At 42.0% G+C, this 26916-nt stretch overlaps 2 protein-coding genes across 3 annotated transcripts; both read right to left on the bottom strand.

Moving 5' to 3' along the window:
• Positions 1 to 459: 459 nt before the first annotated feature.
• On the bottom strand, positions 460 to 10667 carry tefa (TEF transcription factor, PAR bZIP family member a). 2 transcript variants are annotated; one of them, XM_041067060.1, is made up of 5 exons: positions 10418 to 10667; positions 4935 to 5333; positions 4016 to 4230; positions 3197 to 3408; positions 460 to 2745 (listed from the first exon to the last, which is right to left on the bottom strand). In XM_041067060.1, the coding sequence occupies exons 1-5, from the start codon at positions 10491 to 10493 to the stop codon at positions 2724 to 2726; spliced, it is 924 nt and encodes a 307-aa protein (XP_040922994.1). In that variant the 5' UTR covers positions 10494 to 10667; the 3' UTR covers positions 460 to 2723. The 2 variants fall into 2 exon arrangements, with proteins under 2 accessions (XP_040922994.1, XP_040922993.1); XM_041067059.1 differs by lacking the exon at positions 10418 to 10667 and adding an exon at positions 5897 to 6242.
• Positions 10668 to 12476: 1809 nt separating this feature from the next.
• zc3h7bb (zinc finger CCCH-type containing 7Bb) lies at positions 12477 to 26653 on the bottom strand. The gene is given in 22 exon segments (XM_041066931.1): positions 12477 to 17602; positions 17897 to 17950; positions 17952 to 18031; positions 18402 to 18510; positions 19019 to 19124; positions 19388 to 19653; positions 19767 to 19846; positions 20116 to 20297; positions 20424 to 20524; positions 20642 to 20847; positions 20984 to 21145; positions 21381 to 21480; positions 21677 to 21732; positions 22735 to 23029; positions 23180 to 23388; positions 23494 to 23536; positions 23622 to 23762; positions 24009 to 24167; positions 24878 to 25075; positions 25361 to 25397; positions 25518 to 25579; positions 26458 to 26653. Coding segments are annotated over 21 exon segments (2679 nt in total). The 5' UTR covers positions 25577 to 25579; positions 26458 to 26653; the 3' UTR covers positions 12477 to 17566.
• Between the last annotated feature and the right edge of the window lie 263 nt (positions 26654 to 26916).

Below are 26916 nucleotides of genomic sequence, written 5' to 3'. Positions count from 1 at the left end.
GTTTCAGATGGCGAGTGATATCACTGTCATACAATCCAGTTTTCTTCATAACATCTCCTTCAACTTCCACCACCAGGTGGCAATGTTTCACACAGAGGACTGAAACTGAGCCATTCATGATTTCCTGCTCCGAGTAGTGTAACTTTTTATGGACCTCTGTTCAGATTATGATGATATAATGGCTTAAAATGATGTTGAGGCATTGATATGAATCTGTAGTGTAGCATCTTTAAACTAATACTTTGTAAACGCTATTTTCTTTTTATATATTTATGCTTAGGTTCTAGTCTGTCTTGAAGTCATTGGACATTTGGACACTTATTTCATCTCTTAGAATATAGAAATGGATCATTTACATATAAGTTTTTATACTCATCAGTTGGGTGGTGAATTGTCAACTGGTCTAGGTCTTCTAGATGAACTGCTCACTGAAACATAGGAAAGAACTTTACATGTAAAGACTTTCTCAACAAGGCTTTATTTATATATACTGTATATACAAGACAAAAAGTAGCCACACTCAAAATGCAAAGACATTTCCATAAAAAGAAATACAAAGACGGAACCAGGAGGATTAAAAACAACCCCTCAAAGTTAACAAATTGACCTGTTCCAGATAGAAGGCAGACGCAATCTCTGTTATAGCAGAAAGCATTAAAAAATTGTGATTCAAAAATTACACTGTAGAGACTTTGTTATGGAGAATTTGACTCTTTCATGACTGAAATTAAACTGTAAAATTATTTCCACAAAAACTGTGGATAAATGTGGCCACCCTGACTTATCGTTGATGTCCACAGAGAAGAATGCACTTCATTAAAAAAAAAAAAAAAGGTGAGGACAGATATAAGACAGATAACTGTACTTACTGCTAGTTGTAATGCTAAAAAAAATAACCTTTATTAGTTTAGATTGCATTTAATTTTTCACACACTGAAACCCTTTCCCAAAGAAAGAGAGCAGAATATTGAATTTGGTAAAAAGTTAAAATATCATGGATGGAAGCACAGCAGCAAAGAACAACGTCTTTCCCTTTTTGTCAAAATAATCCAGATCAACAACTTTAATATTCAGATGTAACGCTCAAAAGTATGCCCCCCTGTAAACTGGCAGACTGCACACTGCATTGAAATGGCTTTAGACATAGAAGACATTTAGAGACTTCGGGCTTCTTTATTCTGTGAAAAAGATGCCCCGATACAGTCTGCATTTACGGAGACTTCCTGGTTTGTCAAAAGAATGATTAAAAAACATCAGCTGGCAACAGACACTGCCAGTTTAAACGTCTGAGAGAGAATTTCTTAAGAAGTTCATTCACAAATGAATAAAGAGAAATTGGGTGATAAGTCTGATGAATATCCTAAAAAGAACTTCACAGATTCTACAATCTAAATGCATACATTCAAGGTTCTTGAACACTTCTATTGTTTTTCGTTGTTTATCTCGAGAAATTTATTTTTAAATTTATTATAAATATGAGCTTGATTACCTTAAGGTATAGAAGCCCCTATAGAAGACAACATCAACAAAGATGTCTGTGTTTTTCCAGGCTTAACCTTTCACCACCAGCTGCCTTTAATAGAGCACTAATTAAAGAGTTCCTTTAGCATCAAACAGCATGTCTTTAGCACAAGAATGTTAGACACTCTGCCATTATGAGGCTGTGGGGGCCAAATGTCAGCTCATAAACTTTTAAGAAATTCACAATTGCTTAATATCTTTTCCAAACATTAAAGACAGCTTGTTCAAAAACTGGACTGGCACTGCATCTGAGTTATCAAGTCCTATGAGAATGAATATGTTTGTATGTTGGAAAATAATATATAAAGTATGATTTTAGGCTACAACTATTTACAGTACGTGCATCGATGGATTCTACACACAACACGTCTGAAGCGTTACAGACTTAAATAGACGACTCAACATGACGACCTGCAGGAAGCCGAGCAGGCGTCCTACTCAGCGACAAACACAGCACGAGAGTGACAGCGAGACGTACACTGAAAAGGAGAACAGAGTGTTTATGTACAGCTCTGTGCCGCTGGTAAGAGTGAGTACATGAAGAGAAGTGAACATGGCTGCATTTCTTTAGCCACGTCACTGTAATCCCCTGAAGAAGCTTAGGTTACTGGAAAAGTCTTAAGTTTTTGTGAGCAAAGAAAAGCCCAGCTCTCCACAAAATCTAAAATATACTAATATATAAATCTGAAAATAAAAACGGACAAGCGGGTTTCAGAAGTCATTAAAATATGGAAAGAACTGGAAGCAACCTGCAAATCAGTTTATTTCTATATCATAAAACTGACTAAGAATCTGGTCTAAACTATTGTAACTGCTACCTAAATATCAACTATGTCATCTAAAAAACAAAATAAAATAAAACCCACAGTTTCTCCAAAATAAACATCACAAATGATCTCTTTCGGCCAAAGGCATACAAAACATGATAAAAGCACACTTCATAAAAGAGGTGTACTGAAGAAGCACTTGAATATCCTCTCACACTCATCTCACTCCCATGAATGGTAAATAGAAGTCATAAAAAAAAGAAGAAAAACAGATATCAGGTCTTAACATGCTATTGCGTTTCCATGGCAACAACAGTCACACTCCTCTTCCTCCTCTTCTTCATCTGATCGATTCTAGCGCTCTCACATAACCAACTTCAATGGTTTTGATTTATTGATTCATTAGAGGAAATAAATGAATAAATCAACTGTTGTCTAGTGGTCTTCCGGCACCGCACTTGAAAGAGAAGAGAACAAGAATGAATGACAAGGGAAGGAGGAGGGAGCGAGGTCAACATTAAGCATGGGGAACATTATTCACAAGATCACAGGGGGTTCGGTTTGTGTTACCTAACTAACTAACTCCTATGTATCAGATCCCTGTAGGTAAACCAGTGAAACAAGATGCTGTGTACTGTGCATTAAGAATACTCATATTCTAAAGCTCAATATTCAACATATTCCTCCGTCTCTCCTCCTCCACCTCCCCTCTGTCCGACTCTGTCCAAACAACAGCCGAGCAGATTCTTTTCAGATATAGTAGATTTGGTATCTGTTGACACGGCTAAACACGGGATTCAACAATGTCTCTAACCTGGCTTGTGAACACAAACGCGACTGACACTGTTCTGTTTGCTATATGGATGCCCATTTACAGTTTCATATGGGTTTTTTTTCCGATCCCTTACAGTGGTCCAAATTTGGCTTCGTAGCGACCCACAACGTTCTTGTAGCGGCCGCACTCCTTCCGTAACTCTGCGACCTCCGTCCGCAGCACTGTGTTCTCACGCTCCAGGAAAGCTGCTCGGACCGTGATCTGGTTCTCCTTTAACCTGCGGGCGTCACGTGAACGCTTGGCAGCCATGTTGTTCTTCTTCCTTCTCTGCCAGTACTTCTCATCCTGGAGAGGTGGAGAAGAAAGAAACAGCAGGGATCGACTGAGTCACAGAAACACTACCTTGGTTTTTAAACTTGGTTACTAAGGTAACCTGATTTGACGGCCTCATGTATCCTTTCATAAATTCATCAGCCCAAATCTGACCTCAGCTCAGTTTATAACGTGGCTGACAGCCAGGCTCCATTGTGCATATAAACAAAACCAGTATTCTCTTGCAGACGGGAAAGGAAGAAAAACGTTGATTTTCAGATTTTCAGATTGCTGAGTCACTGTGAGTCGCCAGAACAGATTCACTCTGACACAGCCTTGTTTCTTTGCTGTGCCTACTGGCCTCACTCCAACTTTGCACTGGGGAAGTGGCTGATTAATTTTCAGGCCATTAAGTAAAGCTTATTTTCCTCTGCAGTTCTGTTCACTCTGAGAACTTCTGGAAAACAGCATCAGTAAATGTTTCCAAATCTAAATTCATTATTAGAAAAACCTGAGTAAATACTGAAGTGCTGCTTGTTGCTTTAAGTTCCTACTGTGTTGTTTTCCATAAAACAACACTGCACCCAGTGAAACAAAGTCTTTGCAGGTCTTTGTTTTTAAGAGGCATCTCCCAGCTTACCTTCTGCTCTTCAGGCACAAACACCTTCTTGGCCTTTTTGATCATAGGCTGTGGCTTGAGCTCATCTTCCGTAAACTTGTGTTTGCGCGGGTCAAACAGTTCGCCCCCAGGCACACTTGACAGAACCAGGTCTGTGGGATCTGGCTCGTAGTTGATATCGACCACGATTTCCTCGGGGTTGACAGGCTCGGGGGTCGCTCTGTCCTCTTCAGTGGCTGAGCAGACAAGAGAGGAAGAGGAGAGCTGAGCTTCAGATCAAACTGAAGGGCAGCCACGCGATCACAATCATGAATTGGCCAGTTCCTACACATCTGTGTAAGTGGATAAATGAAGGCGTAATCCTGGGTCACAGGTGGCCTGCACCAAGGCTAGCTTTGTTTTTTTATTTTGTTTTTTTTTTTTAAAAACTCTACTATGTATGCAGGGTGGGTGAGTGCAATACAAGCTGCTAATAATCCTGTAGTAAACTCTATCATCTTTACTATGCAGCAGCAGCAGCGTCTATTTCTGCTGTCCCCAACAACCTTTACCACCCGTGGCTTGTTTCAGGATAGAGTAACATTCTGAGTTCACACCAGCGTCACAGTATATCATGCTTGCTGGACATCTCAGACTAATAAATACATAAACCTTTAATACAGAAACTGGCCGCAAAGAGTTTTATACTAACTGACATTCAGTAGAAATGTGGTTGTGTGCAAACATGAAAAACAACCAAGCTAGAAACATTAATAGCGTATAGAAGACTATGCGCTTCACTGATGCAAGCACATTTAAAACTTCTAATTAGGTCAATTTATTACTCAGTGTAGGTCAGTATGATGGAGGAAACTGACTTCTCTCTAACCTTAGCACCCATTACAGAACTTTAGGATTTAATTTGTTGAGAACTTCTGATCCTCCCGCCCCTGCCACTCACCTGTAGTAACATCACATATGATATCAGTGTCACTCTTGGTGATGATCACCACTTCCTCCTCACACCCATCCAACTCCTGAATGGGCAGCAGGGCCACTGGGGACACGCTTGCTGCCTTGTTAACCTTTGTCTGTGCAGAGGAAGTAGCCTTAACTTTCTCCGTTTCAATGGTGTCTGCTTCAGGGCTGCTCTTTAGGGAGTCCTCATCAGTCGAGGTGGGGATGCCATTCTCCATGAGAAACTCCTCCAGGTCCATGTACTCCAGGTGGAAGTTCTCACCATCATAAGGAATGGTCTTCTCCCAGATAGCAGGAGTCAAGGCGGCTGAAGGACCCATATCGCTACCTCCTCCCCCCAGGTCGACATCATCTCCCAGGCACAGCTTTTCCTTGTCGGTGTCTGAAACATAAAGAAGTTGCAAGAATGAGTTTTCACAAATATGGGTAGGTGTAAGTAGCCAGGGTTCATCAGTCTGTCACATTGTTGATCACATGAAAAAATCTATGCTAGTGCCTATGTAAAAAGCTATTGCTGCTGAAGTGAACCATTAATGTTATGCTATCCTGTAGCAACATTTGCAGCTGACACCTTTAAGCACGAACTCTTCCTGGTCAGGCACTTTCCTTCCTTACGAATCTCTAATCAACAAAATATGTCGTTAATACAACTAAGGAAAAATGTTTTGTGTCAACAAAAAACTGCATTTAAAGTCGGAGGCGTGCCTGGAAAAGTCTGGAGGGTACGGTGACTGAAGAGAGCAGAGGCCTGTGTGTGCAGTGTGTTCAGACATATAGCTCCAGCGTATGCACAAACTCTGCGTTAACACATCCAGCACTTAAGGGATAGCCTCTGTCGGATATACATGGTCATGACACTTCACTTCAACATATTTTTTTTCGGCTGGCCTCGTTTTTAACCAGACGCGGTTTTCTCTGTCCTCTCTGTCATTTTACTGCGCTTACCGTCGTCCCCGTCCAGTATATTCGGCGGAGGCATTTCCATTACTTTCTTCAAAACCACCGGGAATGAACTCGGGGCCCCGTCGCCCGTTTCCAGTGTGATGAGGATCGGCTCTCCCGACATCTTTGTTGTTGACGTTCACCACGTAGTGACTGAAGAAGAAGCGCGAGCTCAGCGGTTGACTTGTTTGCTCGACAGCGCTAGCTATCCAGCCGGTTTCACGGACTGTTTCTACTGTTTTGAAATCCACAAAATCCACGCTAAAGTGTTACAACGACCGTCAGTACGTCCCGTACCTCTCGCTGCTTTGGCCCACTTCCTCCGAAAATTACATAGTCATGTGGTTTTGATGTTGAGAACTAACCGTACCTCCCGGTCAAACATAACCGCCCCGCCGTGAATTGATAGGCGGACAGAGCCCCAGTCCTTATTAATATTAATCAGGGCGAGGACGAGTGGGGCGGGAATTCTAAGGACGAGCCAATAGCCACCGCACGTCGCAACTACCTGAGATCTCATTGGTTGACCAAGTTATATATGTTACACTGAATACATTAAGAGAAAAAACGTGTCTCGAGTAAAAAAAAAAAACATTGTCACGGTTTATATAGCTCTGGTATGTGATGTTTATCCAGTTTGTGCCTGCAGTGACCGACTTCTTCTTGTAAAGTTTATTTTTATCTTTAACAATTTTTTTTCGCGTTATATGAACAATCAAACATATAGACCAAGTTTACAGCGTTCAATACGACATGATTAGTTATCAGTCGGCGCAGTCGCATTGACTGATAGCGCATCGAATAAATATTAAAACACACTTTTGTCTTGCAACTTCGATAATTTTTCGGCTTCGATCAAAAGCGCCGTCCAAGTACTACATACAGGACACGGTTAACGTACATAATGTCCCTATAGCGCTGCACCAACACCGCTCCGCTCACATGCAAAAACACGTGCAGCTGCCTTACATACCGACAAGGCGCCGTCCAATAGAGAAGCGCTATATCTGTGTCACTCACATGCAGAAACGTGCAGGAAGGGCGGTGTTACGATGCCAAAGTGATACCGGCAGACCACAAGTATCATGAGCTTTATGTTACAGTGCTTATGGGTGCACTGCTGCAACCGAGTTGGCATGCCAAGGACAAAGATGTACATGTTAAGGCCAGGGGACTAATTCTGAGTTGCCACAACAGCACAGAGAACATGCAGCACCGGACTGGGCTCACAGCAACTGCTGCATCTCCATATGATGGCTGATAATTTGCCACATCACCTTTAAGCTTTAGAGAAGTGATTATTATTATTTGCTTATTAAGGTGCAGTTAAATATTTTTAATTTATTGTACAAGCCCCCCAGAAAAATCATGCAATATTTTTTCTGCAGGATCCTCCACAAAATTAATTAAATCATCATTCAATAATTAAATCCCAATCTTTTCACTGTATTAAGGAAAACAAAACAAAATGTATTTGCAAACAAAACAGGATGTATGTGCACTTGACATTCATCAAAACAGGATTCTGATGCAAGTACATCCTGTTTTCTCTGACAGATGAATGCGTTTAAATAGGGGACATACTCGCCAATGTGTGCACCTTAGTCACTAAATGGATTATTCAGTATGTTACTGTACCAACATCAATATTATAAACAGCACAAGACAGCTGTGCACACCATGCAGTTGATACAAGCTAAGGGGGGATTTTAAGGTGGTGCTGAGACACATGCTGCTTGTATGTGTCACACAGAATCTGTTTTTGGCACAACATTACGAGGAGAGAAAAGAAACCTTCAAGGTCAACTGCTACAGTGACTTTGAGTGACCTCAAGCTTCATCTTCTAAATCACCTACTAACAGACCACAGAATGTAATTTAAAACCTCTGGCATTAAATATATGACACAAGCATTTCTCCAATAGACGCCAGAAATATTATCCTTAAGTTTACCACGATGATACACTAAGTGTCATTAGTCAAAGTGCCCTGATTTTCCCCAAAGCTGAATCTTGTTCACAAGATTTTTTTTTTTAATCTCAAGAAACATCCATTTAAATAACTGTTATCACAGAATACTAAATCACAATCGCCATAAACCATGATGCAACAAAGTATATACAATAAAGTGACAAACTCTCACTTTTTGTGCACATCTCAACACGATTAATTCTATGCCATGGTCTACATCACAAAAACAAGATAAACTGTTATTGAAAGTGTGCAAGCACTCTGTTTTACTAGAGCTGTGCAGAGACGAGAGAACACAGCTTATAAAAAAGAACTTTCATTCAACCTTGACATCATGTGCTTGAGATGTGTGCGAGTGGTAAGACATGGACATCCTCTGCCCCTGCTATTTTACATAAAAACAGTCTAACTGAGAGATTAAATAGTCGAATGCAGACATGCATAAAACCTCAGAAATACACAATGTTGAATTTTTAATGAGGTCATAGAGACTGAAATATTATTCATTCATAATAATTATAGTTTTATCAAATTGAGTCCAACTAAAATTAAGTATTTCTCTGTATGATGCCTTGCATCTTCTCTGTGTCAGCTATAGCACAACATACAGAGTTACTGAAAACTTTCCACTCTGGTTTCTGGCCAAAGCATGACAATACACTGTGGAATTTATAGTCGAGGTACATCTGACTTAGTCAACAGGTGCAGACATGGCTGTACACAACAGCAAACACGGGCTGTTTCGGCTCACGTGGATGCACGACAACAAATTGAATCTGTCTGACTACAATGCCATTTCCCTGTCAGGCAAAGCTAATGAAATGTGAATGGATTTCTCTAAACACAAGCTTTGCCATCATGACTGTGCAGTTTTCTACAAAATGAATAGAATGAAAAACCAGGATTTCACTGACACGTCAGCTTAACCAGATTCACATGTTAGTACTGTAAAGTAAGAAGTGGTAGCTCATAAAGTTAAGCGCTTTCCACGCACTGATACAACCTAAAAATATAGAAGCCACAGCTACAGACTTTTCAAAGAAACTTCTCTGCAGCTGCACATTTGAGGTCCTGGAGCAGAACACACGCTGCGATAATTATGCAATCTGCACCATCTTGGTTGCTTGTGTGTATGTGTGTGGGTGTGTGTGTCATGTGTGACACATGGACTTAGTGGTACTTTGTTGTTGACTGACAGATTGCAGGAAGGCCATCTCTGCAAGCTCTGGAACCTATGATCACGGACATAATGATGTTCCTTGATTTAATTACTATCATAAAGGAGCAGCTCATCTAAAATTTAAATTTCACTCACATGGTTGATGTCAACATCTGAAACCTTAAGAGAATGATTTATCTCCAAATGGAATTCAAATACTTTGCAACCAAACTACTTCACTATGACTCCATAAAGTACTATTACCTCATTATGTTAAAATATGGCAAGTGAAGGATGATATTGGACATTTCACCAATATGGCAGAGAGAAAACAATGATTGACATGTCATTTATTATACTTTGAAAGTGTCTGGTAGCTGTCCTGTGGGATTCTTCAGAAGCTCCTAAAACAAAATACATAACAGACTCAAAGGTGATTATGAAATACTGTTAAATGGGGCCAGCAGCAGCAGCATCAACACACCTCTCAATGAAATTAAATTACTTAACCCACATCTGATTTATCTAAATATGGTCCAGAGAAGGTAAACAGGGCCATCTAGTGATTAAATTATGAATCTACAAAGCCCACCAACCCCTTTCTCCACACACACACACACACACACACACACACACACACACACACACACACACACACACACACAATCAAAGATCCACTCAACCATGACAGATGAAAGCAGGTGACAAACCCAGATCCACACAGACTGGGCTCTATCAGTACATAATCACCAGTGAGTGATGCCAGCTATTTTTTACCAAGACATTCACTCAGCCCTGAAACATCAAACAGAAGGACAATAATAGGTCCATAACCTTTGTGCTTATCCACAGTGGGTAACTGTTGTCTTTTATCTTTTATCAGCAGATTCCCCACACAAGATTTGTTAAGGCAGAAAATTGTGCTTCAGCTAAATGACTGTGCAGGGACCCACAATCATTAAAGCTGATCATCTCAGCAGCAGATCACCAATCACAAACTGTAAATAGTCTTAAAACGCCAATGGTTATAATTCTCTGCTCACTGACCACTAAAGATACTTTTACTGTGAAAGTGCTGACAAACAGCTGAAGAATCTGTCTCTGCATTGTCTCTGCTACCTGTTGCAGCTGTCCAAGAAGACAGCACTCCATTACTTCTGAGGGGAACTGACTTAACCTTTGGATCCATACAGCGCAGAGGCTGGCGCTAATTCCCATCCAGCTCAACTGACAGAGATTACGCAACAAACACGCAGTTTGTCTGCAGAAATGTCAGAATCAGTCTCAGAAAGGTGATCCGACCTCAGCGGCCTGCTTTGCATACAAAAAAACTCTCATGTCACGGCGCCGCATGTTATTTGAATCACAAAGATCTGACAGTATCAATGACTTACCATTGTCGTCGAGGTTTGGTAAAGTAAATGGTTGCTCAAGAAGAGCCCTGAAAAGCTCCGGGATCTCTGTGGTCATTTCTGTTTTCGCTCCTTTAAATTGCAGCGAGGTGAATAATATGTTTCAGAGCTGGTCAGCAGCTCACAGGAAGTAATATAAGAATGAAAATAAAAAAGACTAGATCTTGGAGGCAGACCGGTCCCTGACAGCTCTCATTAAGTGTCGGGAATATAAAAACTTTAACAGGTCACAAACTATGAACTCTGCACAACAAGTTACTTAACGCAGTCCGCCCTCTAAGCCCCTCTTTCCACAGCCAATCAGCAGCGTCCTTTCCCGCAGCAATAGACGGAAAGAGCGCCGATTGGCCAGATTTTTTTGTCCATCACAGCGATGAAAGCCAATCTCCAACCGCGGATGAATTACCTAAGGTTAAAAAAAAAAGGAAAAATAAAGTGGATACCTAAATCTAGCACACTATTACATAAAGAAGGGAGACAGTTTAACACAGCAAAGAATACAAAATAATAAATTGCAATCATTCCAGGCTCTAAATTAGAGTAGACATTTAAAGTCAAGCAATGGACAGTTTAATTTTCAGAACATAACACACGTGTATGAAGATGACACACGTGTACTTTCTCACTGCAGACACCTTGTGCACAGGTAAAGTAATTACATCAATAACGGCTCATTTCCAGTTGCGTGTGGCTGCAAGCCAGCGCGAGGGCACCGCCACTGACACGCCCGCGTGGGTTATACTACTTATTAAAGTTTGACGATATCGAGAGACGAGAGAGAGAGAGAGAGAGAGAGAGAGAGAGAGAGAGAGAGAGAGAGAGAGAGAGAGAGAGAGGTGTAACAAACAAAAGGCATTTAACTCTTGACTGTGGGTACAGACTGCTTATGTGGCCTCGGGCTGAAGAGCAGGCTGTGTGGGGGTCACTGGGTGAATTCACACGTGGAAGTGCGCTGTTTTTGTAAGACCATTGCAGACACGTGTGATAAAGCTCAGGCGTCTAAGTCGACAGTGGAGCAGTCAGGCTGGTTTGTAATGAAACCCATCACTGTGAAGTACAGCCCTGTCTCTTCAGTTTTTGTTCACACGGTGCCAGTGAGGTAGTGATGCTGTTATAATAAGTTATACTGACTTTTTTTCAGAAAAACATGAAGCGGTTTGCTTGTTTTTTAATTAATCTTTTTTTAATCTTAGATCTTGTCTTTAATTTCTGATATTTCTCAGAACTTGGTCAAACAAAACAAAGCCTACACTACATGAATAAAAGCACAGCATAACTTCTGGGATGAAGTGGAATAACTGGAATTCAGTTCTCATCATCAAACCTCATTAATGCTCTTGTCATGTCATCTTGGATGGAAGCAAGCCCCTGTCAATAGTTTCTTGTAAACAGTTTCTCCCATTTGAGGAAGTTGGATCCATCAAACGTTTGGTGTTTTTACCAGAAAAAATGTTCAGGTGTCCACATACTTAAGACCATGGACTATATGTGTATGGAAATGTTTTGTGTGTGTGTGTGTGATACTGGTCAACTAACACCTCTGCAGTAATGTTGTGCAAGGAACCTGCTGTGGAGGGATGATGTTTCATGTACACACAGGTGACGTCATTTCTAAACCCTCATTATGTCGTTGTTCCTTCACCACACTTCACACAGAACATTTTCAAACTGAGTTACCCTTAGCCGTGCTCTTTCTCTACAAATTAAAAACATGAAAACAACCAAACTCAAAAGTGTGTTTTGAACAGCAAAACTCAAAGAAATCAACACAGGGTGAATGACTGGTGTTCTATCAGCAACATGCTTCAGTTTCACAATCCTCCACCAATAATGTGAATTGTGTGCTTTGAAAAATGAGAAAACAAATGTTTTTTTTTTTTTCTAAAACAGTCTGTTTATTAAATGCTTTCAAGAGATTTGGTCCACTTGTGTGATCATGAAATTCCAACCAGGGAGGAGAAAAGAGAAAACAAAGTCAAGAAGATAAACCATAAAACAACGAAATGTAAAAATACAGTACAAAAAGAGGCCTTGTTTTTTCCACTTCTTACAACCCTGGTTTCTTCATCCAAGTTGTTGAAAACAATTCACATAACCGATAATTTTCTAACTGATTGAGAACCGATTCATTAAGGTTATTTGTGGCTGTGTCGGTGTGTGTTGGTGCTGCCAATCCAATGACACAAACTGCATCAGGGGCCAGGCAGGGAGAGGCTGGGGGTCACATGAATATTTGCTGAGCAGGATCCTGTTTCACAGCTGAGAACCATGTCATTTCATTAAACTGCAGCAGGATGTAATAACCAGAACTAATGCGCAGGACATGAGCCACTTTAGTCACAGACAGACATAAGCTTTAAGTCAAGTGACTTTTAGAAAAATAATAACCGAGTTGAAATGTTTTTCTTTATGAGCACATTCATGAATTCATTAAAACAGTAAATTGCATCTTATGCCTGCCTTATCCTGCACAGAGGTCTGGCATCACCAGCAGAAATAAACTATAGCACTCAGCATGGACCTCCTGCCTTTCACAAATGAATAAAAACAGTTCATGATGTTGCTTATTGGTTAAATGCCATAGCTGTATCTGTGTGATAACAAACTAAATACTATAGGAGTGAGGAATAGTATGTGTGTTCCAGTCGAGGTAAACCACACTTGCTAAGCACTAGAGAGAAAATGACGTAAACAACAAAAAAAAAAAAAACAGAAAGTTGCTTGGTATTAAGTAATTCACCCTGATGAAAATCATCAACTTGTTATGATTCAAGCATTTTCAAATCAAAGGATCTTGTTTTCCTGGCTGCATTTTAGTTTCCAAAACTGTCTCCAGCTGGCTCTGGTTGGCGCGTGACTTCGATTACGCTGCACAGGATAAGGAAGACGAAAAAGATCAACAAAAACTGAACGCTTTAGTACCAGATCGCTTCCACAGATAAGGACAGTGATACAGTGATTTTGGCAATAAATATCCACTGCCTGGCAAACTTAAGGTCTCATGGACTCACCTCACCCTTTAACCGTGAGCCATATTTGATAAGAGATAAAATAAGAAAAAAGTTTATCCCAAAGGAAACTGTTGTGCCGTAGACTGAACAAAGTATATACAGTGAAGTTACACAACAGTGTAAACCTACAGATGCAGTAGCAGCGACCCGCCTCCCCTTTAAATTTGTGTCATGATTCGCCTGCCTTTTACCAACACACACACACAGAACGTGCAGCACAGACAAAGTTTTCCTTTTCTTTTTTTTTCTGTGAGTGTCAGTTACATCATTAATGCTGGTCTTTCTCCAACAATGAAAGAAGAGCCTCCCCTCAAATGCTCTGCGGTTTTTCCTGCGAAAACAATTCATTTCAGCAGGTCTCTAAAGGCAGGATTTCAAACAAGGACAGACAATTTTTTTTTTTGTCCGCTTGCATGATAAAGAGCATTTGAGTACGTGGCGCTCTCCTAACAACTTGTCCTTTTTTAAACTCCCTGAAAAACAAGATGGGAACACATTACTGACCACAGCAAACTCTTCCACAGCCACAGGAAAAAAAACAAAAAAAAAAAACGGCTCCACCATCTCTTATCTAAATTACCTTATAAGGGTGTCTAAGTATTATAATATCAGGTATCATATACTGTATATAGTAAGCAGGATTATACAATAAGGGTATGTATCATCTTATAGGTGTAGTATATCGAATAAGGCGCTATACGGGAGTATATAGGCCTCTATGTATGCTTTTGTTTCCAGATCTGTCCTTCTGTCTGGAGAATCAAATTAAACGAACATGCACAGCACAGGCAGTGAGCGGAGAGCTCTGCTGGTAGGTCGACACTGAAAAGGAGGAAACAACAGCATATTTATACTTTAATCATTAGCTATCCTTAATTTTTCTCTTTGGCCAGTGCCGAAACTATTCTAAGGCCTACAAACAGAGCTCAGACAACGTTAATATATATTGCAGACGACCTGCAGCTGGTGGTAGCTGATAAGTGAGGTCACCACCTGTAGGATTTAAAAACTCAACAACCTTACAGTGACTATCAGAAGCTGAGGTTTTCCTGCTCACTGCCTCCCAGACAGAGCTGTGCACTGCCGCATACACAGACGCATATTTACTGTAAATTATTATATTCATACATGGATACATATATAAAGAGAGAGTTATACATTGCAATTAACATACATATATCAATAGCATATAGAAGAGAAATAGAAATATTCAATAGATAGCAATCATTATCGTCATCATATTCATCATAATACTAGGAGTAGTAATAATACGATCCCTCAAAGAAGCTAATACCTGGGCTGTTCCAGACAAGGGCTCATTAAACAACAGTCCCCAAAGCGGCTGCTCAGAGACCAGCAAAACTGATCTGAGATCTGCTGATTTTAGGCTCAGCACAGCGTTGGCTGTCCGTCTAGATTCTAATTAAGTCAGTTCTCGGGAGCTGGATAATTAAGACACTGCAGCCTTTGGTGGTGCGACCATTAATCTATTTTCTGTTTATCCAGTGACCTAAATGGAGGGACCGCAGACAGAGCTGGAACATCACAACACAGATGAGGGAAAATCTCTCTTCTTTCAATTCATTTTTTGGCCTTTTGCACCCATTAACCAAAATGTTCTTAGTACTGCGTGAGTGTAATATCATTTGCCGAATTGCTGAACTGAGGTGAAGCTAGAAGATTTGATACTCAAAAACAAAACAAAAAAAAAAACCCTCTCAGTTGGGTGACTTAGTCCACTTCTCTGCTCTTGATGTACAGATATAACCCTCTGAAACTCAAATCAATCTCTGCTGCAGTCCCTTCACACAAAGCCTGTCTGGAACAACCCACACAGAAGGAAAAATTACAAAATAAAAGAATCATTTAAAAAAAAAAAAAAAAAATCACTATAGTCATCTAGTTCAGCGATACATGTCATTTAGCAATACCTCAATAACAAGAAATTCTTCTATGTAATCAATACAGGTTTTCAGGTTATATATTTATTAAGCTTAACCGCTAAGTTATCAATTATTATTAGTAGTATACCATTATTTGTAAATATGAATAATATGTGTGTATAAGTATTTGAATATAGACATACCTCCATCTTGTCTCCGTCCATCTTTAAGGCTAGAATATGATGACAACACATATCCTGCCTCTGTGTGTGTGTGTGTGTGTGTGTGTCATATGTGGATGTGTTGTTTATAGGCACAATATGTGGTGCGAATTGTTTCCCCGTCTCGAGCTAGCAGGTTTCCCCATAATGAAAAGGTTTATCTCAGGGCTACCGTTAGCTGTCAGGAACAAAACGTTTGGGTGCATGAGGAACACAGGTTTCCATCTGAAGGCTGTGGGAACATCGTGGGTTTTCAGTGAAATAATGACCCCAGTTCAACTGAACACATGGCAGCTTGCCCTTACATTCAAATTATCTTAAATAATCTAACGATCAACTCTAGAAAAATATATTCTCAATCATCTTTTCCTCAATCATTTTCTACCAGCTTTACACTCTTTAAATTATCAATCACCTGGACACCTTTTTTTCCTTAAACTGCTACAAAGCTGTTATCTTTTTATTTCCTCCACAACTTAAGTCTTCTGTCAGTATTTGCTCTGTGCTTCAGTCCAAGTGAGGTCATCATTTCTTAATGGGCATCTGTGGTCTGAACTGATCTACTGCTGAGAGCAGCTCCAGGCAGGACTTTTTTTTTTTTCCTTATCTTCCACGTGCTGCAGTTGCTTCTCTGTAGCCTGCACCAGCTTCACATCTGTCAGCTGCTTACCAGTACGGTTTAAAGCATGTGACGCTGCATAGCCCCCTTGGTCTCTTTGGCAACGATAACTCTGAGCCATGTGTAATTGAGCCACAGATGTTTAGTTGAGATATTTTTTGTTGCCCTATCATCATTTTATCCCACTTTTTGTCAACCCGAGAGGTGCTGACATTCCAGCATGCTCTGATTCACCTGGACGTTGGCTGACAGCAACTACGAGGTTAATGTGTGAGGGTGTGTGTTTGTTTGTGTGTGTCTGTACTCGTCCCATGTCTGAACTGTTGGTATGGTATATAACCAGCTACCTAAGCACCTTTTCTCTAACAATAAAGAGAGGGCTGGGGGGAAACTAACGTTACACACTGTTTGTTTAGGGGGCATCTAAGTATACTTGCATACATTCCACAACCACAGAAACTTTTTAACTGACTAATTTCCTCATTAAAGGCCCACGCAGGCGTTACATTCATAGCACTCTACCAATATGGCAGACAATATAACAAGGAAGTACAACTCCCCTTGGAAAAAAAAACGACCCTTAAAATCACTAATCTCCAAAAAGTTATTTTGACCCTATATTCCCACGAAGGGAGGAGGGTAGGTTTTGGTTGTTTCGCAGCTTAATGAGGAGCGTCCACCATGAACTTCTTTCAATTATGCTTCATAGTTTCTTCAGTCTCGACTGCCGTCGACAGCACTGAGGGCTCTGTGTTTTCTTTTGGCACTCAAAAACTACATTTTAAACTTTGTGTGTAAGAGCGCTGAGCTTCAATTTGATTTCTGAAATGTCACCAAGCAATATTTAAGAGCTGCGACCAGCGCGCCCAACCGAGGACTGTTTCAGTGCTGTGAGGATTTAAGAAAAAACACAAAATGAAAGAGGTGCCTGGTGGACACAGAACTGCTCAGGGAACACTAGTTGATTATTTCAGTCAGAGTAGAAGTATTTGTCTGTGGAACTTCTGCGGAACAATGTGGTGGAGGGAAGCCTAAAGGTGCTGTGTGTAACTGCAGCATGATATCAAACAAAACGCTCGAGCTAAGTCCTGTACTTTCACTAACAAAGCTTTCTCTTTGTGTTTATCGGTGCCTGTATTTTGTGTATCGTGCTGAGTGAATGTGTTTGTGTGTATGTGTGTGTGTGTGTGTGTGTGTGTGTGAGTGAATGTGTGTGCGTGTGTGGGGTCAACTGTTTTGCTGTGTGTCCGTCTGGTCGCGCACTGCTGGCTAGATGCTAGAGGAGGTCAGACTGGTAAGGTGACAGACTGTTCAGTTGTAGCTGGTGTCGCAGGCCTGTCTCTGTCTCTGGCTGCAGCTCGGCGGCGATCGGCAGCCTCTGGTCAACACGGCAACACTCAGATGTCGTCCCCATCTGACAAACCCCGGCCTCCCTGAAACGAAACACACCAACACGGCTTGTCTCTCGTACACACTAATAATCATGTTGACTTGAGCCAAAACTAACTTTCTTTGTCCTTTTTCTATATGTCTGTGTGATTTTGTAGAGTTTTAGCAAACACAAACAAACACAATGAGCTGTCAGACTGACAAGCAACAACCTGAGCTCCCTTAGCAGCCATATTACTATGTCAACATTTTATTCATTTGATTTTTCCTGAGACATTAGTGGAGAAAATTTCTGTGGCATATTCAGCTGATACTTAAATGTCTTATTTACCACTCACCATGCTTTCTGTGTAATCCGCTGTTATAGTGACCTGCTTGTCCTCTGGAGGCGGGGGTAACAGCGGAGCTATCTGTGCGTCTACTCTGATTGGTGAGCTGCAGCCACAGTTCGTACATCTGTTGCATGTCTCTCACTGCAGAGGGGGTGAGGATAAGAAAGGGAGACAGAAAAAGAAGACAATCTCAGTAACCTTGGACACCGTGTTGCGCAGAAGAATAATCAGTACAAGTGGAGTGCAGCAGGCACTTTAAAAATCAATGTAATTACAGGCCTTTATCGCTGATTGTAATGGCGGGCAAAGAGACAAAGAACCAGAGGACATGATTAATTGGACTTGATCTTTTTTTAACTAAACTGATATATAAGAAATGTAAAATGACAAAAACTGTTCCAATGAAATTAAAAATTGAGCTGTAACATTATGATCTGCATGAGTGAAGAGAACAACTCATACGCCACCACACTTTGTTACGCAGTGGCTCGTGGTGGAACCGGGAGCTTACAGCTGTTGTTCTTCATGTACGTCCAGACGTCCCTCTCTTCCAGACTGTGAGCGAACGAGCAGTTCCCAATGTAGTGGCACTTCTTCTGCTTCATCACATGCACGCACATCTGAGAGACAGGCAAAAGTCAGGGGTCACGAAGTAATACCAACAGCTCTGCAGCAGTGTTTACTGCTGGATCTCTGTTTAAATAAGCCAGCTTAACCCTATGTATTGTGGACATGTTACTATTTTTGTGTATGTCAATTATAGATTCTACACTTCTGGACAAACATGGACTACTGTGGTCCTTAGAAAGAGCTGAGTGAAATTAGCCAGTTGTTTAAAAAGCCTCAAAATTAAGTGTGTCTAACCACTAGAATGTGGTAACGTAAGAAAAAACATTTATTTTAAACAACCAGGAGGACTGAAGGCAACCTCTTGAAAACTGGTGGGAGTCAACATGAAAACACTGTCAGACTAATTGGCACTACAGAGTAAGACAGAGCAGCGAGGGTAAGGACGTTAACAACAACACCTGTCCCCTCGAGGCAAGAACAGAGTCAGCTGCACTCAGCATGTGAGAGAGGTAGAGGGGTGGAGAGAGTGAGGAGGAAATAAAAAGAGGAGGAACTCACGTCATATTGCTGTGGATAGGTGCGAGAGAAAGGCAGAGGCCGAACAACAACCCACTTCTTTTTCTCAAAAGATTTTACCAGCAGAACCCGTCGCTCCTTCGTCCAGCTAACGAGACAGAAAACCGATGTGAATTCAAACAAGGGAAACAAACCAGAGCCTAAATAGACCAATAAGGTTGCAGATATAACTTAACAAGAGACCATTTTGTTCTTCGGTGCATACTTTTGTTGATACTTTAACTTTAAATGACTCTAATTCAAGTTCAAGTGCTCATGCCTGAGCACGGCAGTGACACATTGTGACGTATTGCTTTGACGCTGTGAAGAACATAAATGGTGGAGAATGTGGGCGTGTGAGACAGGCCTCACCTGTGCCGTGCTTTGGCAGTGCAGTACTTGAGGTTCTTGTCGGGCTCGTTGACCTGTCCTTCCCTCCAGCACTGGCCGCACACAAATTTCATTTTCAGGTTGAGGGGTCGTCCCCGTCCAGCTACTGCTCCTAGCCCCCCAACCCCAACCCCTCCCACTGGGCTCACGCCGCCACCTAGGCCGTCCGCCCCTATTCCTCCACCCCCAATTCCCCCTACTCCTCCTCCTGCAGGTATGCTGCTGCTCGGGTGGGGGATATGGAGAGGCTGAAAGACACAGAAAGAGAGTAAGAAGAAGTTGACACTGATAAAACAGACCTATCAAAAAAAAAAGAAAAAAAAAAGATTTCCAGCTGTCTCAGGGCCCTTTCCCGCCTCACCTTCTGCTGCTTCTGTGCATTCTGCTCCAGCCTTTGCCAATGTCTCTTGGACTCCTGCACCATCTCTTCATGGGTGATACCTGAAGAAAATATTAGGGAAAAGCTCTGTGAAAAATGACATACCACTTATTTTATAAAGACATTGTGTTCATACTGATACTGTGATAAGATAATGAGTTTCCAAATCAACATCTTGGACTTGATTTCAGCATCGCAAACACAACAAATCTCTATTATTAATCACAGAACATAACATTTTGCACTGGGTTAAAGCTGAAAGCTAAATTATTTCATCCCAGGTTGAACTGTGCGATAATATTTTTTAACAAACCGTGTGTGTTCTACCCACCAGTATCCTGCTGCAGGACCCAGCATTTGAGCTCTATGACGGAGTGCGCAAAAGAGCAGCTGTCCTCACGCTGGCAGCCGTAGCGAACCTCGTGGCGACATACGTCAAACTGGCAGAGGGGGTGCAGGGGACGCACCTTACTGTAGCGCACATTGGCTGACCTCACCACATGCACCAGGCACCTGCAGCACGTAATGACGCATTTTTTATTGATGCAAAAAGAGGTTTTTATAGGACAACAGCGAACGGTGTCTTTGCAGGACTCTGAATTTAAACCATTTCAAGATATGAAAACATTATAAACTCACTTGTTATCGTCGAACGGGTGTCGAGCTGTGAGGTTTGAGCAGACAGCTAAGTTTTCTTTGCTGCGTTTGCTGATGATGCGAGGCTTACTGTCAAAACATTCCTATAGAAAGAGGAAACAGATATAAATAAGCCAAAGCTTGGTTCTAATATGCCGAAGGTGGACATCAAAAGACAGCACATAGAAGAGACAGGAGTGCCTCGCAGACTGCGGCCTTACCTCACAGAGGAACATGAACATGCCCATGTGGAGCTGCAGCAGTCTGGTGACGCTGAGCGCCCGTCGCTCTGTGCTGCCCAGCGGATCAAACAGCAGCTCTCGGCTCAGTGCACCCTTCCTCTCTTGCGTCCACACGTCAATCTCCTCCTGACAGTAAGCGAACGTACAGTTCTCCCCGTACTGGCACTCCTGACGCTCCTGCACCTCTGTGGGACCCAAAGAGAAGGAAGAGTGAGTATGTAAAGGGAAACAGAAACACAAGTCAACAACATCTGACCGTTGGCTGCTCTTTCCCAACTTTAATTCATGGTGGAATTTAATTCAAGGTGCACACACACACACCTTTACAGAGTACAAAGGCCCCCAGGAAGTTGTTCCGTGCGGGCCGGGGCCTGATCCTCTTCCAGGTGGGGTCATCTGTGTTTTTGAGGCGACACAGCAGCACATCTCTCTTACAGCGGTGAGCTGCCTCTGGCTGATACTTGTAGTCCATCACTCGTGGACCTGTGAGCGAGAGGAGGAAAGAGAAGGTTAAGCCACAATTTCTACTTGTCACAGACTTTAAGGATTAAACATCACTTAAAAACCAGTGCCTGGACATTTCACATATGATGTAAGATGCTTTCTTTAAGAGCTGGTGAAGAAACCTACACTGCAACATCCCCTTGTCAATATTTAGAAACAGGAGAGAAGAGAGTTGCTAGAAAAGGTTACTCAGATGCTGGCAACTTGAACCAACCTATTCGGCTGTAACAGGCATGACAGGCCTGCCGAAACTCATGCGTGGCTGCCAGTGGATTCCTGGAGAGCAGAGACAGGTTTGTTCCTGCTGGACCATTCTGAAAAAGAAGAGGAGGAATAAGGCGACGTGATATAAAAGAAAAAAGCCACTGAGCAGCGTAACTGCATATTTCAAAATGGCTATTAATACAACAGTACCATCAACAGTTTAATTTAAAACCAGTCTCCCCTGCAGGAGATGAAGACTGATGATGAAGACGAAGATGAATTAAATAGTGTGTTTGTGTTACTCACTGCATGTGCACTGTTGTTGCGCATTCCTGGGATGAAGCTGTGACACACTCGTCCCCCTGAGGGGGGGGACAGACACAAGGACACTGATGTCACACACCATATTGTAATGATGCTGACTCACACTGTCTGCTGCTGACGCACGTCTCAGGTTAAAGCAAACTCCTTAGGAACTGTGCTCTGGTGACTGAGCCAGAGCAAACTAAGCAGCGTGTACTCATCATGCTCCCTCGGTATCACTGCATTATGTCAATATTATTTTTCAGACTTAAATTATCCTACAGTTGCATTTGTTACATCTTAGCCTGTCGCATCTATTTCTAATTAGCACAGCTAAACATGTTTTTGTGTTTTAGCTTTAATTAGAACAGAATAGAAAATAAGAATTAAAGGTTCAGTGGCAAGAAAAGGTATTTGAACCCCTTGTTGCTCTGCATGAACTGGTCATAAAATGGGATCTGATCTTCATCTAAATCACAAGTACAGACAAACACAACGTGCTTAAGCGGATAACACACAAACAACAATAATGCCTCAGCATTTACGGAACACACCTATTAAATATTCACAGTGCTGGTGGAAAAAGTAAGTGAACCCCTGGATTTAAAAACCGGTGGAACCTCCTTTAGCAAAAAAGTAACCTCCAACAAGCGCTTCAGTAGCTGTGGATCGTACCTACATGACGTTCAGGAGGAATTCCTGCTTTGCCTTACAGGCTTTAACCCACACCTCCAATCCGGTTTCGCTGATTGGCCTCCAAATTTGTGAACACCTGACTCCAATTAGCTTCTGTCGATATCGTTAGCCAAAGGGCTCACATAAGATTTTCCAGTCTGTGCCGTGAATGTTTGAAGGATGCTGTCCACATGGACAAGAAAAATATAATGTCCCATGTGTTACTAGTTAAAATAGATTGTGTTTGTTCATATTTGGAACTTAGATGAATCTCTGACCGTATTGGATCTGCTGACATGCAGAAACAAGTTAGTGCAACATTCCAACTCGATTATAATTTTCCACTCAATCAAACACACAATATGAACTTTTACCACTTTACACACCAGGGAGAGTGTACTCGGACAACGAGTCCAGCCCGCCAGCGGCGACTCCTGCCTTCCCGTCTCCATCCGCAGCCCCTGTGGAGAAACCTCCCAGTGCGTCCTGCGCCTGGGTGGAGCCTTGGTCCCGCTGGCCCAGCGGCGAGTAAGGCTCCAGAGGGGGCATGTCACTGATGGGGGAGCTGAAGAAGGCTGGGGGAAGCTGAGGTGATGGGGCCGGAAGGTTGGGGGAGTACGGAGGCCGGAGAGCAACCGCTGTGTTGGGAAGGTTGGTTGGGATAGCACCCTGGACTGGACTCTGGAACAGGGGACAGGAGGAACGTTCATTAAGTTAAAATAACTAAGACCAACTTTGCTGCTCAAATAACAATGAAAATAAAATCAGTAGTCACCCAGTAAAAGGAGTATTGCTAGCTAATTTTTTTTTTTAATTTTGTCCTTCACTCGCCTCACTGACTTTCTTTGGGATGCAATCCAGCAGACTCTCTTCCATGTGCTCGGACACTGGGACAGAGTACGGCATGGGAGGCAGGGACTGGCTGCTGGGGCTCTCTGACAGGTCGGTGCATGGGGTCACGACAGGAGTCGCCGGTTCGTCGCTGACTGGGATGGGCGTGGCCAAAGGAGCTGGGATGCACTGTGCACTGGAAATGTCCCCTGACGAGGAGGAAAACAGCAAAGGAGAGGAGGGGATGAATGTGGGAACAGAGATGGGAGTTTGTGTGGGATCAGACATGGTCAAGGTTTGCAGGTTTGCCATACCTGATCCAATGTCACCCAGAGATTCCAGCCCATTGGAGGACATCTAAGGAAAAAAGAGAGAGAATATCGCTCTATTAGCTCGCTCAATCACCACATCACAAGTTCTGCACTGTGACAACAGCACCCACCTCTCCTGTGGGTGGGGAAGTTTCCCCGAGACTCTCCCCCTCACTGGCTGTGGACTCTGTCTGAGGGCTGACATAAGCTTTACGGCCCTTCAGGCCCAGTTTATTGGCGAGATCCTGGGCCAGGTCACTCACCTGTTGGTCCTGGAAGATGGATAAGTTTAAGTCATAATTTTCAGGTAAATTATAACACAATGTATTCCATGAAGTCATAAAATAAAAATTATATCATTGATATTCTCTATTCCATTCCAAATTTCTGTGTTAACTAAAGTGCTTGCTAATTTCCTGAGGGAAACACTGAAAGATAATCATTACTTTTAAATTAGATGTTACAAATAACGTGGGAAAAAGTCATTTGCATCAATATTTTCAGTGTTGATGACATACAAGTGGTGCTGTGAGGAGACATTTGGTTCCACACTCATAGGCCTCTCGGAGTCGTCCCAGCTCCCGTAGACAAAGTGCTTTGCGGTACAAAGCCCTGCGACTGCCTTCTGACACATACAGTGCACTGTCACAGTCCTGAATACCTCGCTCATACTCCCTCTGAGACAGAAAAGAGAGACACCGAGCGTCATTTAACACAGAACACAGAAGAGAGTTGCACAGGCACTCCCCTGAAACTGCAAAAAAAGATTCTTATGTCAAAAAAATTCCCCTACTATAAAATGCAAATTTGTGATACTGGCTGTCCACACCATGTCAGATCATATGCATATGTATATATCATATGTATATGTAGCCCTGAAAAACACCAATACAGAATTGTCAAACTGGCAGATGTCTCGACACACTGATCACAAGCGACACCATGTTCACAAAGACTAAAAGCCTCTATTTCACCTCAGGATTATAACAGATATTAAAATAAAAAATAATCAGATTACTGAAATGCACACAAACAAGATATTTAATAAAACCTGATTTAGATTCTTATGAACTACGGTGATGTAGCAATGCAGCTGAATTAACTGCAAATGCAACAGCTAAGCTGAAAGTTACATGCACAGTGGAGTCATGTAAATAACAGAAATCCAGTAGATTCACCTCAAATCTAATTGGACGGCACACAAAAATATGTCATAATTACTCACTGCATGTGTTGTCTGAGACCAGCAGCTTCAAAACTTTATTGTAACTGACTTGTAAAAAGTCATCCAAACATCCCTTCCCTACAGTTTGCTAATAATCCACATAAACATCTTGTCATGTACATCCGCAGGTGACACATCCCCCTCATTCCCCTTCTCCCTCACCGTCTGGTAGTAGGCAGCAGCCCTGTTGACGTAGAGGCTCTCCAGCAGCTCATGAGGGATGATGAGGGCCTCAGCCTGGGCATAGCGGGCAACACTTATCCCCTCGCCATACTGCTGGGAGGCCTGGCGCCAATCCCCGTCTCGAAAGCAAGAATTGCCCTCATCCAGCAAGTTACACACCAACTGGGTCAGAAATGGCTGAAGGGAATGAGCAAAGAGATTAAAAAGAGAGATAAAGGATTGAATAATGAAAAAGGAGGTTGAACGAGGGAGGGAAAGGGTGACATAAAAAATCATGGGAAGGTAATATGAGATGGTCAGAAGGACACAGAAGGAGAAGAAAAGAGGAGAATGAGCAAAGCAAGAGAGAAAAAGATTGAGGACAAGATAAAATTAGCTCAAATATAGGTCCAGGGAATAACAGAACAAAAAAACAAACAAATAAAAAAAAAAACAAGGGGGATAAACGGGGTCAATACAAACCTCATAATTCTCTGGCTCTGGAAAAGGCAATGATGACCTGTGGACACATAAGAAGACTGTAGGTGTTCTCCATATACAAGTGGTATGCACTTTAATCGTGTAATCAGTAGTTAGCTGCAGAGGAGTCATTAAAAGTCAATACTATTTGTTCACTTACTGGATAAAGCTCAGTGCTTTCTGAATCTCTTCTCTTCGTTTCAGTCGATCAGGATCCATATCCTGAGGGCGAGAACAAGGTTGACTTTCAACAGCTTAACCCACCACTTCTTGCACAACAGTATTAACAGCTTTGACAGCTACAATCAAACTATCCACAGATAACGTTGGTACCCTAATTGTTACAGTTACGTTCTGCAGTTATTAAAAACGTTTTCAAAACACTGTTGTCGACTTGCAGTCATCAATGACAAGCCCAGGCCTGCCACCAAAACACGCTGAGCAAATCATCGGACTTGCGTAAACAAACGGCGGGGATAGCTAACGGTGAAGCTGGCTAATATTTAGCGTTAGCTGCGTTACGCTTGGTACATCTGAGGATGACACTGTAGCCGAGAAATACTTGAAGCATAAAGTGAGGATTTTGAAGGAAGAGGAACATTACTTATTCATTTTAAACGTTAGCCATTACACTTTTGGGAAAATGATCAGCTAACGCTAGCGTGATATATGCCGACTTACAGATGGTCAACTCCTACTAAATATTACATCGATAGCGATGCATGCAAAGTAGACAACCTGCATCAGCTAAGCTGCTAATGGCGTTAGTACAGGTGACGTTAACGTTACCTGAGTTTACCCACCGGTAGCTAGGACCAGCCAGCTAATGCTACCTGCTCACTCAGGCTACATGCTAATCACTATAATACAGCCTAACTGAAGAAATGAAGAAAGCAAAGTTAGCGTTCAAAATGGTTGATTCTTTTCGTCGCATGCCTCGTATAATTTCATTTATAGTCGTCAAATAATTATTGTTCATCTGACAAATATTGCTACAAAGCATATAAACCCAGTGTAAACCAGCTACCTGGTAAGTTAACTTAAATTACTAGTGGAGTCCCAGCTAATAACCAGAGCCCTCACTTAGCAAGGCTACTCACCGAGAGTTAAGTTATTGCGCTTTTCAGATCACAGATAGCTTCACAAAGCGTTGGCGATAAAGACAGAGAAGACTAGTCAGCCAAATATCAGTCAATATCCAGGCGCATGTTTGTAAGTTTCGTGTCCCTGTCATTGGTATGTGGACGGATCACGAGTTTCTCTGCGCTACGACTGCTGCTGGATACTGAGCGGCTAACGTTAGCTAGCTAACTGGTAGCTGTTTTGGCCAGTGCCGTATCGCAACAAGTTTCCAGGAGCGGTGTGGTCACAAGAGGGCAGCAAACACTTTCTCGCTGTTCAGGTTAGGGCTGCCTGATGTGATGTGTTCTGCAGCGCAAGAAAAAAAATCTTAAATTCATTATACAAATAAAAGTTGTACCACAGAGTTCAATGTAAATATTATCACATTATCACCAAAATGCACTGAATAATTTAAGTAAAAATGCTCTTTTTGTAGA

Source organism: Toxotes jaculatrix, chromosome 21, assembly GCF_017976425.1.
Source record: "Toxotes jaculatrix isolate fToxJac2 chromosome 21, fToxJac2.pri, whole genome shotgun sequence".
In the NCBI taxonomy this organism is placed as follows: Eukaryota; Metazoa; Chordata; class Actinopteri; family Toxotidae; genus Toxotes; species Toxotes jaculatrix.
The sequence above is the reverse complement of the archived record's forward strand: the minus strand, read 5'-3'. Positions and strand labels throughout refer to the sequence as shown.